At 42.2% G+C, this 14,897-nt stretch overlaps 1 protein-coding gene across 4 annotated transcripts in view; it reads left to right on the top strand.

The window, feature by feature from the left end:
- The window catches only part of ARHGEF28 (Rho guanine nucleotide exchange factor 28), a 305,207-nt gene that overhangs the window by 201,870 nt on the left and 88,440 nt on the right, over positions 1-14,897 (top strand). For all 4 annotated transcript variants that reach the window (XM_089686171.1, XM_089686172.1, XM_089686173.1 and 1 more), the window contains 3 exons: positions 1,385-1,424; positions 8,678-8,801; positions 11,299-11,425. In XM_089686171.1, the coding sequence (XP_089542297.1) occupies positions 1,385-1,424; positions 8,678-8,801; positions 11,299-11,425 (291 nt within the window). The remainder of the gene's footprint in view (positions 1-1,384; positions 1,425-8,677; positions 8,802-11,298; positions 11,426-14,897) is intronic.

Here is a 14,897-nt window from a genome sequence, read left to right as displayed (position 1 = left end):
GCCTCAACTGCTGCCCCTCCCATACTTGTTCCTCCTTTTTTCTGCTGCTTGGCCCATCCCCCAAGTGCTCTCCTTTCAACAGAGCTCCTAAAGAAATTGTGAAAAATATAAAAAAATAAAAATGTAAAAATAAAACTACTGACACCATCTACTGCGCTACTGACGCCAACCTCTGCCCTACTGACACTGTCCAGAGCTCTACTGACACCATCCACTGCTCTACTGACACCATCCACTGCTCTACTGACTGACACCAACCTCTGCCCTACTGACACTGTCCACAGATCTACTGACACCAACATCTGCCCTACTGACACTGTCCACTGCCCTGCTGACTGACACCATCCACTGCTGTACTGACTGACACCAACCTCTGCCCTACTGACACTGTCCACTGCCCTACTGACTGACACTGTCCATTTTTAAGGTAGGCTACGTTTGTATTTTTACAGTGACAGTTGTTTTATTATATTTTTCTACATTTTCCTTGCTATTTAGTTAGGCCTTGCTATTTTTTATTTTTATTTTTAAATGATGCTGAACCCCGGTGATCTTTGATCTCTTTCATGTTGTTCAGGTAGATCTCCACTTCTCAAAGGTTGCCTACCCCTGCTCTAGAACAAGAGTATGAAATGCAAGAAGACCTCTCTTGCTGTTGGCAACATGGAGAATCTCTTCTGCCAGTTTTTGTAAATTTGTTCCAGTGTACATGTAATCAGAAAAGCATCCACCAGGTGTGGAGGAAATAGTGACATAATCAGTATTTGAACTAGCAGAACGTATAATTATTATTTTATTTACAGTAGGAAACACTCTATGCTGCTTGGCAGAGTGAAGTGGATCACGTTATGTAAAGCTAAAACAATGTCAGCCTGGTACATGGCCAAACCTTGTGCAGTGTTCTCCCACTTGTAATAAAGCCCAGTGTGGACTTTTTACTGGAGCAATGTCAGGATTTCTGTATATGAGGCTTTACATCTATACCACTTCATAGGAAGTGAATATAATCCAACCTTGTTTGTTAAGGGTTCCATACTTTTGCCGTATGAGACTGTAGACAGGACTCTGGGGATAGGCAACTAACAGAGTACCATAGACGTAATGAGTGTATTGCCAGAAAATGTCCCTTTGGTAATGATAACCAGTTCACTTTCAAATTAAAGCAAGGAAGCCAGCTTACTCTTCATTCATCAGGCCCTTTCTAACATTTCTTTTATGTGACTAATTTTATATTGATTACTTTGGGATTAACTAAACTAACCATTATCTGATCTGTTATCTGATCCATTGTGACATGATTTTTAGGTAGAATAAAGACGTGTGGTGGTGGATTCTACAAATGTTTTTTACTTTGAAACCTAACATCTTCTTCTTGTCTTACTAGAACGAGCGTACAGTCTTCCTGAACAGTCAAGAGAAAAAAGGTATTGCAATATCTCTGTTCTGTATATATTTTGTGTGAAGACATTAAAGTTAACCCAATGTGTAGCAACAAACCTCTCCAACCCTCACCTCCTTTTCTGCCTTGAAATAAAAAGTGTGTACTGTTGAAATACTTGCTGGTCTTTGAGAATAAGAAGCTTTGGGAACCTATGATAGCCTGTCACATGACCAGATGCCTTAAAGCACAACTCTGGGCAAAAACTTCTTTACATGTCCTTGTTGCTGATTTCCTACCTTCACTGAATATGTCATCCATCTGCAGGTTCACTCAGTAGTTGCTCTGAAATAGCCTATTCATTTTCAAATCAAACCATTAATTCTCTTTGGCTTCCTGTTTCTAAGACCAGTGGCTACTATGCCTCATATTCCCCCAGCCACCGACCTTGGCACATCCCTTTTATAGTTCTTTCTTCAGCAAACAGTGATGTATTTCAGCCCCACTTGCAATGGTGGCAGACCAAGACTCTCAGACACATTCAACATGTTCAGGCCTAGTGTACCTGCTCACATTCACTACAATTCCCTGTGGTTGATGGGAACTGTAGTTTCCTTTTACTGCAGAGTGAGAAGAGGATATGATGTAATCCCTGCTGTTACACCTCCTTGACAGAGCAGATGATGTTATCTTTTGAATTACAGAGATGAGGTTATGAAAATTCAAATAGACTTTTCTCCTAAATGGTAAAGATTTTCAAAATTGTATTAACTGTTTGGTCTTTTGTGTAGGGGGGTATACTAATGGGTGATTTTTTTGCCTATCCCAGAGTTCTTTTTTAAGCCTAGTACACATGATGAGAATATCGGACGAATTATTGTCTATTTTTTTTTTTTTGCATGCTAGTCTCATATTGAAAATGAATAGGTTATTAAAGTTTTGAAAATTCTTGTACTACAGAATACAACTTCAGAAGTGATGTAATGTCTTGTAATGCATCCTTTCGTTTCCGAGCATGTACAGTTTTGGTCACTCACACTGAATACCCAAGAGTTTTCATGCTTGTCCCTTTGGATAATTTTGCATGAATTGTCGTGATCAGCTCTCCAAAGCTGTGTACTAATGATTTATCGGACGATCGCTCAGAATGATGATGGGCGATGGAAGCCCTGTCAGTGGTGACAGCACACTGCTGAGGGCTTTGTTTTAGGGGGCATACTAGCACATTATGCCCTTAACTTGCAGGTAGAAGTTTTTATTTTGAATGCAAGTTTACTACTGCTTTCATAGGGGGATCTATCTATCGTTTATCGAATAATTATATTTATATAAAAATGATAACCCCCACTACATCTCTCTCTCTCTGTATGGCCAAAAGAGCTTTGGCCATACTTCTCCTTTAATTTCAGAAATTGTTGCTTATGTAAGAGCAGCCAGTAGCAAAGATATTGTATGACTTCGCTAATGAAGCAGATCAAATACCTAGATTAGGTTACTGGAAATACAGTTAAGTATTGACTGCTAAATTTCTGAAACATCCTCATAGTGTCGATGTAAACCTGATTATAGGTTTTTAACAAATTATATAGGAAGAAATGCAACCTTATTCACAGAGGCAGTTCAACCATCAATGATGTTGTGAAGAACCCAGCAACTCGCATCACCTTTTCAAATTTGAGGTTACCAGCGAAAGGTGGATTCTTATGGGTTGCTGGAGTCACCACAGATTGCTTCTGGATTTACTGAATAAGCGGATAATTTAAATCAGGCTTCCAGCCGTAATACCAGCTCTTTAAGCAGATGAGGGGAGATAGAGGTGTTTTCATGACTTACATAGATGCTTTGTCCGCTTTAAAGTACTCCAATCCATATGACAAAGTGAAGAGGTATTAGTGTGTTTATCTTATTTGTTAGTAAATTCATGATGCAATTCTTTTATTCAGTCTATTGGACTATTAGGTTTTTAGAGGTTCAGTTTCACTTTTTAATAAAATAGAAAAACTTTATTGGGATTTAAAAAAAAAAAAAATATATATATATCCATAATACAAGGTTGAAACATTCTCTTGAATCGGAGATCCCCAAAGTGCTTTACTCCTACCTAAAAAAACAAAAAAAACTATCACATATCACAACTTAATCCCTTTGATCTATAAAAGTTTATGAAGCCATGATTAGTTATCAGCGTCCGTCAAAAAGTCAGAGCTCTAATCTACTTAAATCGTTTGTGGACAATTTTTGATTGTTTCTTAAGGATTAGATTTACTATACATGCAGTCTGCACTCATAAATAAGTCCTAATTTAGCATCCACTGTTTTTTTTTTTTCCATTTATATATAAAAAAAGAAACATACCAAAAAAATGAGCCTGACTACAAATCTGTCTTGGTATTTTCCATTGTATAACCGATGAATAGAAATGACTTAAATACAAAGGTATTTCTTACATAATGGGAATTCCAGAAATAGTAGTCATGGACGATAACAATACAGATGTTTATTGTGGTGTCAGATAAAGGATATAATCATGATGTGACAAGTCATCCCTGCATGTGTTATTTCATACTGTACATCAATACACACAGCCTAGCGTATTCCATATACTGTATATCACTTAACATCTGCTGCTGTTTGAGTGAGTGGAAGTTGCCCCATCATGATTTTGCTGCTATAGTAGTGCTTGAAAGATATATTGATAACACTAAAATATTGGTCCTGGGTTTAACTCTGGCTAAAGGAGCCCGTAGACATGAGATGATAGTCTCCCCATTAGGTGTTTTATAGCCCTGATATAAAAAAAAAAAAATACAAAAAACAACTTGCTTGCTATCGTTTTCTTGCAGATGGGACTTTGTGTAGCTCACCCTACGTCTTCAATTGCCTGAAATAGGAGTGGTTAAAATAGAATATTTCTGTTTAGGGAGAAACTGGCCCAGGAGACAATAGTATGCATGCACTTGTGACTGTTTTTTAAAATCTGTGGCCATCTTAAAGTGGTTGTAAAGACTCAAAAACCTTCTGTGTGCAGCCCCCCCCCCCAATCCTTACCTGAACCCCCTTCGATCTAGAGATGTACACAATAGCCTCAGCTGTATGGGGACTCTACCTCCTCATTGGCTGAGACAGCAGCAAGAGCCCATTAGCTCTCGGTGCTGTCAATCACAGCCAGGGATGTGTGGCGGATGAAGTATCTGACATCAAAATGTTATTCATGTTTTTCTGCTACTCATGATGAGCTTTCACGCATAGATTTGGGCCTTGGGAACATGACTATCCTGCCATATGTGTTTGATGCTGCGTATTTACCTAGAGCTCTATCTGACCCTTTCTGGGTCAAGCAACAGGTGTGTTATACCCGCTCTCGTCCGCTGTGGAAGGTGAATCCATTTTGGTTGACACGGTTTACGAAGTCAAAGTTGATTTCGGGGGAGTTGTCAGACTTTCTGCAGTGGAATGAAGGCTTGTCCCCGCCAGGAATGGTTTTGGATGCGATGAAGGCCTTCCTGCGGGGCTTGATTATCCGGGAGATTTCAGTGGTTAAGCATAGATCCAGGGAGTGGGAGGAAAAGGTATGGTTAGATGTTCAACAGCGGGAAATTCAGATGATCGAAGTCCCAAGCCCCTGTAACCGCACCTCCTGGAATGAGGCCCAAGCCCTTTATGAATCAGTGCTTACTCAAGTGGCAGATAAGAAGCGATATTTTTTGCAACAAAAATATTTAGGAAGGGGAAAGTACGGGGCACCTTCTTGCTCTTGTGGTGAAGTCACAATAAGGGGTGTCCACTGTAGACAAGATTGAGGATACGGCTGGAGTGATCTGAACGAGTCATGTGGAAATCCTGAGAGTTTTTCATCACTTTTATGATGATCTGTATGCTTCTAAAACTATAACTACCCATTCTGAGCTTTTGCAGTTTCTATATACCTGCTCTTTTCTTGTTTTATCGGAGACTGACCAGAGAGAACTGGAGATGCCAGTTACTGTTGAGGAGTTATCGGAAGCTTTGGCAGACACCCCCAGTAATAGATCTCCAGATTCAGACAGCTTGCCATTCGAAATCTATAATAGATACAGTGCGCAAGTCCTCCCGGCATTACTCTATGCCCTGAATGCCGCCATGGATAGAAATGGTTTGCCCCCCTCCATGTATGAAGCTGTTATTATAGTATTATTGAAGCCTGGAAAAGATCAATTAAAACCTGACTCCTACTGACCTATTTCCCTTCTGAATACAGATGCTAAATTGTTGGCACAGGTTCTAGCTACTAGACTGGCGTGGGTTATTGGTAATATTGTAAATAAAGATCAGTTGGGGTTTATTCCTTCTAGAGCGATGGCTAATAATATTCATAGACTTTTTTTGAATTTGCAAATTCCGGTAGACAATCCTGGGAGGAGGGCAATTTTGTCTTTGGATGTGGCCAAGGCATTTGATAGTGTGGAATGGCCTTATCTATGGGAAGTATTATCTAGTTTCGGCTTTGGCCCATGTTCATTAGATGGGTGCGCCTTCTCTATGCGGCCCCCAGTGCCCGTATCCAGGTTAACGGGGATTTGTCAGATTCATTCAGGCTGCAGAGGGAAACGAGGCAGGGTTGTCCTCTCTTGACCCTTTTATTTGCTTTGGCCTTTAGCGATTTTGGTGCGATGATCTCTGGACATCATCGTTTTTTACAAGGGGTGTTTTTTTGGAAAAGATATCCCTTTATGCGGATGACACACTGTTATATTTGGGCGATACTTCCACATCCTTAGCTGCTGTTATGTCCCTTATTGAACACTTTGGTGGATTTTCCGGCTTTAAAATTAATTGGCATAAATCTGTGTTAATGCCCGTGGATCCTGTAGAACTCCCCCTCCCGGCCTGTGCACAACGCATCCTAGTAGTGTCTACATTTAAGTATTTGGGGGTGGTAGTCTCTCCTGATCCTAGGCAGTATATTTCTCTTAACCTTTTACCTCTACTCCATCAGCAGAAATTGAAGTGTAACAGTTGGTAAGCTGATATAAACTCCCTCTGTCGGTGGTTTGTAGGGTCAATTTAATTAAAATGATTTGGGCACCGCAACTTCTTTATATTTTTCATAATTCTCCCATATGGATTCCTAAGAGCTGGTTTCATCGCATAGAGACCCGGTTTAGGAGTCTTATTTGGAAAAAACAAGTGGTTAGGATAAAATTGTCTACGTTGAGATATGGAAAAGAGTCGGGGGGGTGGGGGGGAGGGGGGTTGGCGGTTCCTGAGCCCAGACTTTATTTTCTGGCGGCCCATTTGCAGCAACTGGTTGGCTGGGATTCACCTGATAATACTAATCCCATTATTAGTTTGATTTCCCTTCCTGACCCCACCATTTCGTCTTTCTCATCTTGGAATGGCTCTACTGATCCTTCCATCCACGGCTTCAACAGCGGACTCTTGAGGCGAGTCTGGAGTATGGTAAAAGCGCCCTTTCATATTACCGGCTTTCTTTCCTGTACTCCCTTGTGGAATAATCCGCAATATGTAAAACTGGCTAAACTGGAGGTTTTTCACGTTTGGAGGGATCGAGGCCTGAAATTTTTTATATCAGCTGTATTCGGGGGCTATCCTAAAGTCCTTTTCTCAACTGCAAATGGAATTTACATTTACACATAAGCATTTTTGTCGTTATCTTCAGCTACGCCATGCGATACAGGTTCAGTCTTCGCTCTCTAATCTCACATTGACAGACTCAGTTTTTCTTAAGGATGTCACTCAGGCAACCCATAAGAAGGGCATGATTTCTTGGGTATACTCCCAGCTATTGTCTACAGTACAGGATCAAGCTAGTCTCCGGAGCAGGGTGCAGTGATCCTGGGATATTGGAGAGTTTGCTTGAGATGTCTGCGATGCTGCCCTGGAATCTGTTCCGGGAATTTCTCTTTCTCCCTCACATATATTGTCCCAATTGTTTATTCATCTTCGAGCGTATAGGACCTCTGTGCAACTGTATCGGTGGGGCAGGCGGGATTCACCTGCTCTGGCGTTGCCCCAAGCTACATAGATATTAGAGTGAATTTCTCCAACTTATTTCTCTAGCATCGCAATATACTGTTCCCCAGGATCCCTTGCATTGTCTGTTGGGTGCACTGGACCAAGAACTGTTCCAACCAGGAGGGTATATTATGATATCTAGACTTTTATATCTGGCTAGGAAGTTGATAGCAAGGTACTGTTATCGCCTCCGACTAGTAAGCAATGGATAGATTGTTAATTATTTATTCCCATTGGAGAAACTCGTGTACCAACATTGCAATGCTTGTCATAAGTTCAAGCAGGTATGGCACGGTTGGCTGGATACACCTGGGCTTGCCCCTTCTCAATTGATAGTGGACCGACTTCTGCAGATGTAATATTTTATATCAGGTGTGTGGCTCCACTCCTTCCCCTGGGGGAGTTCATGTGCATCGCCCATTCTTTTTGATGAGATGTCTTGGGTGAACCAGAGGTTGTTGTTGATGTGTTTTTTTTTTTGTTATTGTTTGAAGACATGTTTTGGGCTTTGTTCCTTTCCCCCATTTCTGTTTACATCTGGTCGGGAAGGAATAAGACGTAAAAAGGAAAAAGCAAGATATTGTCAAGAAAGTTTTGGATCCTTGTGGTCTCTGTTTTGTTTGATTACCATTTCTGTTATTCTGTTTACTACGGGATCTACGTATCCATGTTCTATTTATGTTATATTATGCTGTTGCAGTAATGTCATTGTGGATTATGTAAGTACTATTCCATTTTATCTATTATCTTGACAATAAAAGTTGTTTGGATTAAAAAAAATATTTCATTTCTGAGGTTTACAACCATTTTAAAGCAGTAGCTGTATTGGTATTAGTCCATTGGAATTTGTATGGATTTCCATAAGTACTTTGGTTTCAACCTCAATAGTTTGAGAGGAAATGAGTGCGCTGAGTGAGAGTATGGCTACTCATAGATAGGCAAATTTTGGAAAGAATGGTCAAATAATCAATGAGCAGGAACTTGGCAGCATATTAGTTACACAATGATTAGGAATAACAGATCTTGTTCAAACTTGCATTCAGTTTGTTGAAAAAGTCGATCTTTACAGACAATCCTTTTCGAGAAATGTTTGTCTAAAGGATATATAGTTTTCAGAGTGCAAACATTTGGAAATAATACCCAATTACTTGATAATCACGAGTCAAAAGAACACGGTAATACGTTTCTACTGCTCATGGCCACCTGTGTGAGTGTGCTGGTATGTGTGTTTATTTGGCCATCTTCTATGTTGCACAGAACATTAACTACAATGTTATTTTTCAGGATTGAAGAGGAGGAATGGGACAGATACATGACTCCTACAAAACCTGAAGCGGAGAAAAACAAAGTGAGCCGGACTTTCAGCTTCCTGAGGAGCAGGATGAGCAGTACGAGGAATAAAACCAAGGTGAACATTGCCCTCTGCTGTTAATGTTAGTTAGGTCATAAGTGCAAAGAAGTCTTCTAAGCAAACGTGACTTTTTGACACTTCTATACAAACTTTCATGTAAATAAATGCCTCACCCATTTGATTTTAATGCAGTATGCAGTGAACCCCACTCAGTCTTGATGTAGCCTACTATAACTCACCAACATAGAATTTGTTTTCCCCTTTATTAAATATTTTTTCATCCATGATTTTGCTAGTGACCTCACAGGCAATTGGCTTCCCTTTCAGACTTGTCCCGGTATGTGTCAGTACAGCCAAAGTACAAGAAAATAATAGAGCGCTTAGAAATTTTATTGTTTTTAGAGTTAACTGATACACATGGATTGAGGGAGAGGTACAGAAACAGTACCACACTGGAAGCTGAGCCTGTATACGTAATGGACAATATGACTGCCCCCATGTACATATTTATTTATTACAGGTACTTATATAGCACTGTCAATTTATGCAGCGCTTTACATACAGTATATATTGTGCATTCACATCAGTCCCAGCCCTTAAGGAGCTTACAATCTAAGGTCCCTAACTCGCATACAAATACATACTAGGGCCAATTTAGACATTTGGACTGTGGGGGGAAATTGGAGTATCCAGAAGAAACCCCCCGCAGGCATAGGGAAAACATGCAAACTCCAGGTAAGTAGTGTCGTGGTTGTGATTTGAACTGATGACCATAGTACTGCTAGGCGGAAGGGCTAACCTCTTATATCATTGCAGACTGTACTGTACACAATAATAATGCTTAAAAACATTGGTCTCTAACCTGTGGCCCGGGGGCCGGATGTGGCCCTTTGCTTGCTTTTATCAGGCTCTTGGGGCACTATTCCTCTCATTGACATCAACAAATGGGCGTAATTCCTGTCACTGATACCAACAATAAGGCACTATTCTTACCACTGACCCCAACAATGGGGCACTATTCTTCCCACTGACACCAATGTTAGAGCAATATTCTTCCTACTGACACCAATGATGGGGCACTATTCCTTCTCCTGATACCAACAATGGAGCAATATAGCTCCCCTAATACCAATGATGGGGCATTGTCTACTCCAGTTGATGCCAGGGCTTTTTCTACTCTCACTAGCCACAGTTCTCCCCCCCTCCCCCCAAAAGTCTTAGGGACAGTACACTGGCTCTTTTGTTTAAAAACTTTGGGGACCCCTTCTTTAAAACACTGACATGTTCTGAGAAGACTATGTATATTAAACTGCTCTATGTGAAGAGCTAAGAAAATGATAAATGGACTGTAGATTCACTTTAAAGATGGCCCTACTTGTGGAATTTGTGCCCAGAAAAGGCACACATAGGGTCACCAGTACTGCCTGTGGGCCCCTGGCAGTCTATCCTTTCCCCATTACTGACTTATCTTTACCATGTTCCACTCTGTGTTTCTGTGTGGAGGTGGCCATCTTGGTATAGGAGCAGGGCTTTGCTTCCTTATGTCAGAGCTGACAGACAACTCTAATTTGCAATTAGATGTAGGAGACCCAGCAATCGTGATTAGTTGTGGGTAGGAAGCCTTATTGAAAGCAATGGGAGGCTGATAGCTCTCATAGCTATTTGTGGCCACCCTCGTGTCCTCGCCTGATAATGCAATTACTTGTGAATTATCAGCTCATCCAGGGCCAATCAATTGCAGGTAATCACTCCATGAGCTTCCTGGTAATCACACCTGTCAGACTTCTATTGCTTTCAAAGGGGTTCCTGCGGACAGCTAATTGCCAGGAACCCCCTCTGGGTCTCCTGCATCTAACTGCAAACGGCCCCATTCACAAGTGTGAATGGGACCTAAATGTATGGTTTATCGAGACATAATGGGTTATTTGTCTAAATTATGTTGATTTGTAGACTGTCATCTAATTGTTATTTTCCTTTTATTTTTCTGTGTAAGATATTAAATGTTACATTTGGTCATAACATTATACAGGGAAATGATATTAAAAGTAACAGTAATATAAGTCTTAAGAGAAATGAATTTAATTATTGTCTATCATTACAAGCATTAGAAGATAATAACATTACAGTTAATGTGATATGACTCTGTAACACAATTATCCTGTGATGGTTAGTATTATATATGTAATATAGAGTATAACATACGTTATTTATATAGTGGTTTCATCTTCTGTAGCACTCTTCAAGGTAAGGACTGAAACTACAAAATAAGGCCTGAAACATACCTTTGTTATGCAGTGCATTGCTGTAACACATGCTTTAACACTCATTACATGCATTGTGGTGCCATTTCTTCTGAATGATGCCTCAAAGTGCTAAGGCTATGCATATGTGTTTCAGCACACTATGATGCATAGCAATGCACTATGGTGTGTTGTAGTGCACTGTGTCTGATAAACTGCTGATGTTCGTTTTATTGTACTGTTTTGCTGTGGTTAACGAACGCTCTCTGGTCTGTCTTTTTCTTGTGTCTTTCATATGTCATATTCTCTTGAAGACCAAAACAAAAGATACAAAAGAGAAGGTGAATCGTCACCAGTTTGTACTGGGTACATTCTCTGGTGTAGTTCCATGTTTGGTATGTGAGAAAGCCCTCCTGGGGAAAGAGTCATTTCAGTGTTCCAGTAAGTACCTGTTCACAAGATATTGCACATTTAATCATGGGGCCTAATGGACCTCAAAAATACTATTCAGTGCTCAAAGGTAATATTTAGTTAAATGTGGACACTGCATGGTTGTATTGTTCAGTGGCATCTAAAGTTGTGTCCATAGATGTGAAATGTGAGAAGTCTCCATTCCAGACATACTATATACTAAAGGCTTTTTCTTGAAGTTGAGGGTTGTCTTGCATGATAGATGTAGTGGGTGCAGGCTGCCATGCTTAGGGGCCATTACGCTCAGGGGTCTTTCCTCAGTCTTTGGGTTGAGAGGTACTGGGAGCCATTCAGCCTTTCAACCTGGAAGACTGAGGACATCTTGTAGTGCAAAAGAGGTACTGTAGGGAACAGCTCTGGATCAAAGGTAAAGCCTAGTACAGACTATTAGAAAATCATATGAAAGGAGGCATGTCCAAGATGGCGACCATAGCGGCCGCATAAACGGGAGCTCTGCTGCCTCGGAAATCCCATCCGCTGACATCCTGGGGGTAGCGAGCTCCTGTCTGCACTGAAGGGAGTTTTTAGTTCTTTTTCTCTGTTGCAAGGTAAATTTGATATCTCCTGTGGTCCAGTCTCTGTATGGTATCAAACTTCTAAACTGGTGCATTTCTTACAGTTCTGTGTTTTCTTCCTGGGATGTAGCCTGGGTGGTCGCAATTTTGTTATCAAACACATATTTTATGGTGCCTCTGGATCTGAAATGTATCTCCTGGAACATGTGGGGCCTCAACTCCCCCATGAAACATTCCTTGGTTTTCCAATTTCTCAAATCCTATAATCCACATATTTGTATTTTGCAAGAAACCCACTTGATGGGCCGTAGGGTAATGGACCTAAAGAGAGCTTGGGTCGGTCACTATTACAATGCCACGTACTCTTCCTATGCCTGCAGAGTTAGTGTCCTTATTCACAAATCATTACCATTCACTCTACTCCATCTCAGGCTGGATCCCGAGGGTAAATACGTTATGATTCATGTGATGATCAACTGCTTTGAAATGGTAATTGTTGGCCTCTATCTTCCGCCTCCTGGCTCCGCGTGCTAGTTGGCTGCTTTGGCCTCGCTCCTGGCCTCAAATGCCACACCCCATGTTCTTGCTGGCGATTTCAACCTATATTGACAAACTATATCCTGAAGCCAGTGGGGAGTTGGCCAAGTGGGCAGGGCTTTATCGGTTCACGGACGCGTGGAGTTGGAAAAATCCTGAGACCAAGGCCTATACCTGCCACTTGGCAACACATAGAACGATGTCTAGAATTGATCTTTGTTGTGTTACACCTCCACTCTTAGCAAGGGTTTGGGAGATTTCCATCCTTCAAAGAGGTATTTCTGATCACGCTCCACTTCTTCTCAGCTTGAGTATTTCTGATGCTCCGGGGGAAAAAGGCTGGAGATTGTCTCGATGTTGGATTACTGACCCTGAGGTAGAACCCACAATGGGGAAGGCACTGGAGCAGTACTGGGACTTTAATGAGGGTACTGCTGCGCCTACTACTACTTGGGAGGCTTGTAAGGCTACCCTTAGAGGACAGTATTGAACCCGGCCACATCCCAACTCTTCCACATAACCTCTTCTTTTGCACTAGCACAGTGCATACAGTCCTCCACTCACTCTGATGGGAACACTCTTGACCTTGTCTTCTCTCACCTTTGCACTCCCTGCAACCTCACAAATGCCCCCTTTCTTCTCTGACCACAACCTCATTACCTTCTCCATCTCCTCATCCTCAAACACCTATCCCTCCAAACGGCAAACAGTTACCAGCAGAAACCTCCGGAACTGGAACCCTGCTCCCTTCCACTCTGCAACTGACCAACTTTATGACCGCATCCATCCCCTGTCATGCCCTGATCTGGCCACTACTGCCTACAACAACTCTCTTTCAGCCGCTCTAGACTCGCTCGCACCCCCAACAACACAAAGCAATAGGCCACGACCGCTACAACCCTGGCAGACCAACCATACCAGAAACCTCCAACGACATAGTCGTGCGCTGGAGCGACTATGGCATAAAACCAAATCCCAACAAGCGTTCACCCGCTGTAAATCTGCCTTCTTAACGTACACTTCCAACCTTCACACTGCCAAACAAGCCTACTTTATTCCCCTCATTAATACCTTCTCCTCCAGTCCTCGCCGTCTCTTCTCGACTTTTAACTCTCTACTTTCTCCACCTCCACCCAGTACCTCACTTACTGCCCACCAGATTGCTAACCACTTCAAAAACAAGATTAACGCAATTCGTAGGGACTTCGCCACTGCTCAGACACCCACTCCTCATACAATAACCCCCTCAACACTTTTCTCCCTTGACCTCACTACTACCGAAGAGGTCACTAAGATTTTTCTCTGAAGTCCGCCTCACCACCTGCCCCCTGGACCCTGTCCCCTCACAATTCCTGCGGTCCCCCTCCTCTTCCATCCTATGCTCCCTCACCCACATTTTCAATCTTTCCCTCTCCACGGGTACCTTCCCCTCCCATCTAAAGCATGCTCACATCACTTCCATACTTAAGAAACCCTCCCTGGACCCCACAAACCTGAACAACTTAAGACCCATCTCCCTACTGCCATTTACCTCTAAACTCCTAGAATTCTTAGTCTACAATGACCTGAGCTCCCATCTCACCGACAACAACCTTCTCGACCCTTTACAGTCCGGCTTCCGCCCCCTACACTCCACCGAAACTGCCCTACTCAAACTCACCAATGACCTACTAACTACCAAAACCAATGGCCACTATACTATACTCCTACTACTTGACCTCTTTGCGGCTTTTGACACGGTTGACCACCCCCTCCTCCTCAAAAAACTGTACTCTTTTGGCCTCAGAGACTCCGCTCTCTCCTGGTTCTCCTCTTATCTATTGCATCGCTCCTTCAGTGTTACCTATAATGCTGCCACCTCCCCTTCACTCCCTCTCTCTGTTGGGGTCCCTCGAGGTTCTGTCCTTGGACCCCTTCTCATCTCCATCTACTCCTCCTCCCTTGGTCATTTGATAAACTCCCACGGCTTCAACTACCATCCCTATGCCGATGACACACAAATCTATCTCTCTACCCCTCACCTCACCCCCTCAGTCTCCAATTGCATCACCAGCCTATTAAGTGACATATCGGACTGGATGTCACTCCACTTCCTCAAACTCAACCTTTCCAAAACTGAGCTCCTAGGTTTCCCCCCCAGCCCGTGCCCCCCCTCCCCCTGACTTCTCCATCAAGATCAACAACACTATCATCAGTCCCACCCCTCACACCAGGGTTCTAGGCGTAATCCTAGACTCCAATCTGTCCTTTCAGCCCCAGGTCCAATCGCTAACAAACTTATGTAGACTTCACCTCCGCAACATCTCCAAGATACGACCATTCCTAACCTCTGAAACCACTAAGCAACATATTCACTCCCTTATTATATCACGCCTTGACTACTGTAACTC

Source organism: Staurois parvus, unplaced genomic scaffold, assembly GCF_062004578.1.
Source record: "Staurois parvus isolate SC_StPar_1 unplaced genomic scaffold, SC_StPar_1.0 ptg000392l, whole genome shotgun sequence".
NCBI lineage: Eukaryota > Metazoa > Chordata > Amphibia > Anura > Ranidae > Staurois > Staurois parvus.
The sequence above is the reverse complement of the archived record's forward strand: the minus strand, read 5'-3'. Positions and strand labels throughout refer to the sequence as shown.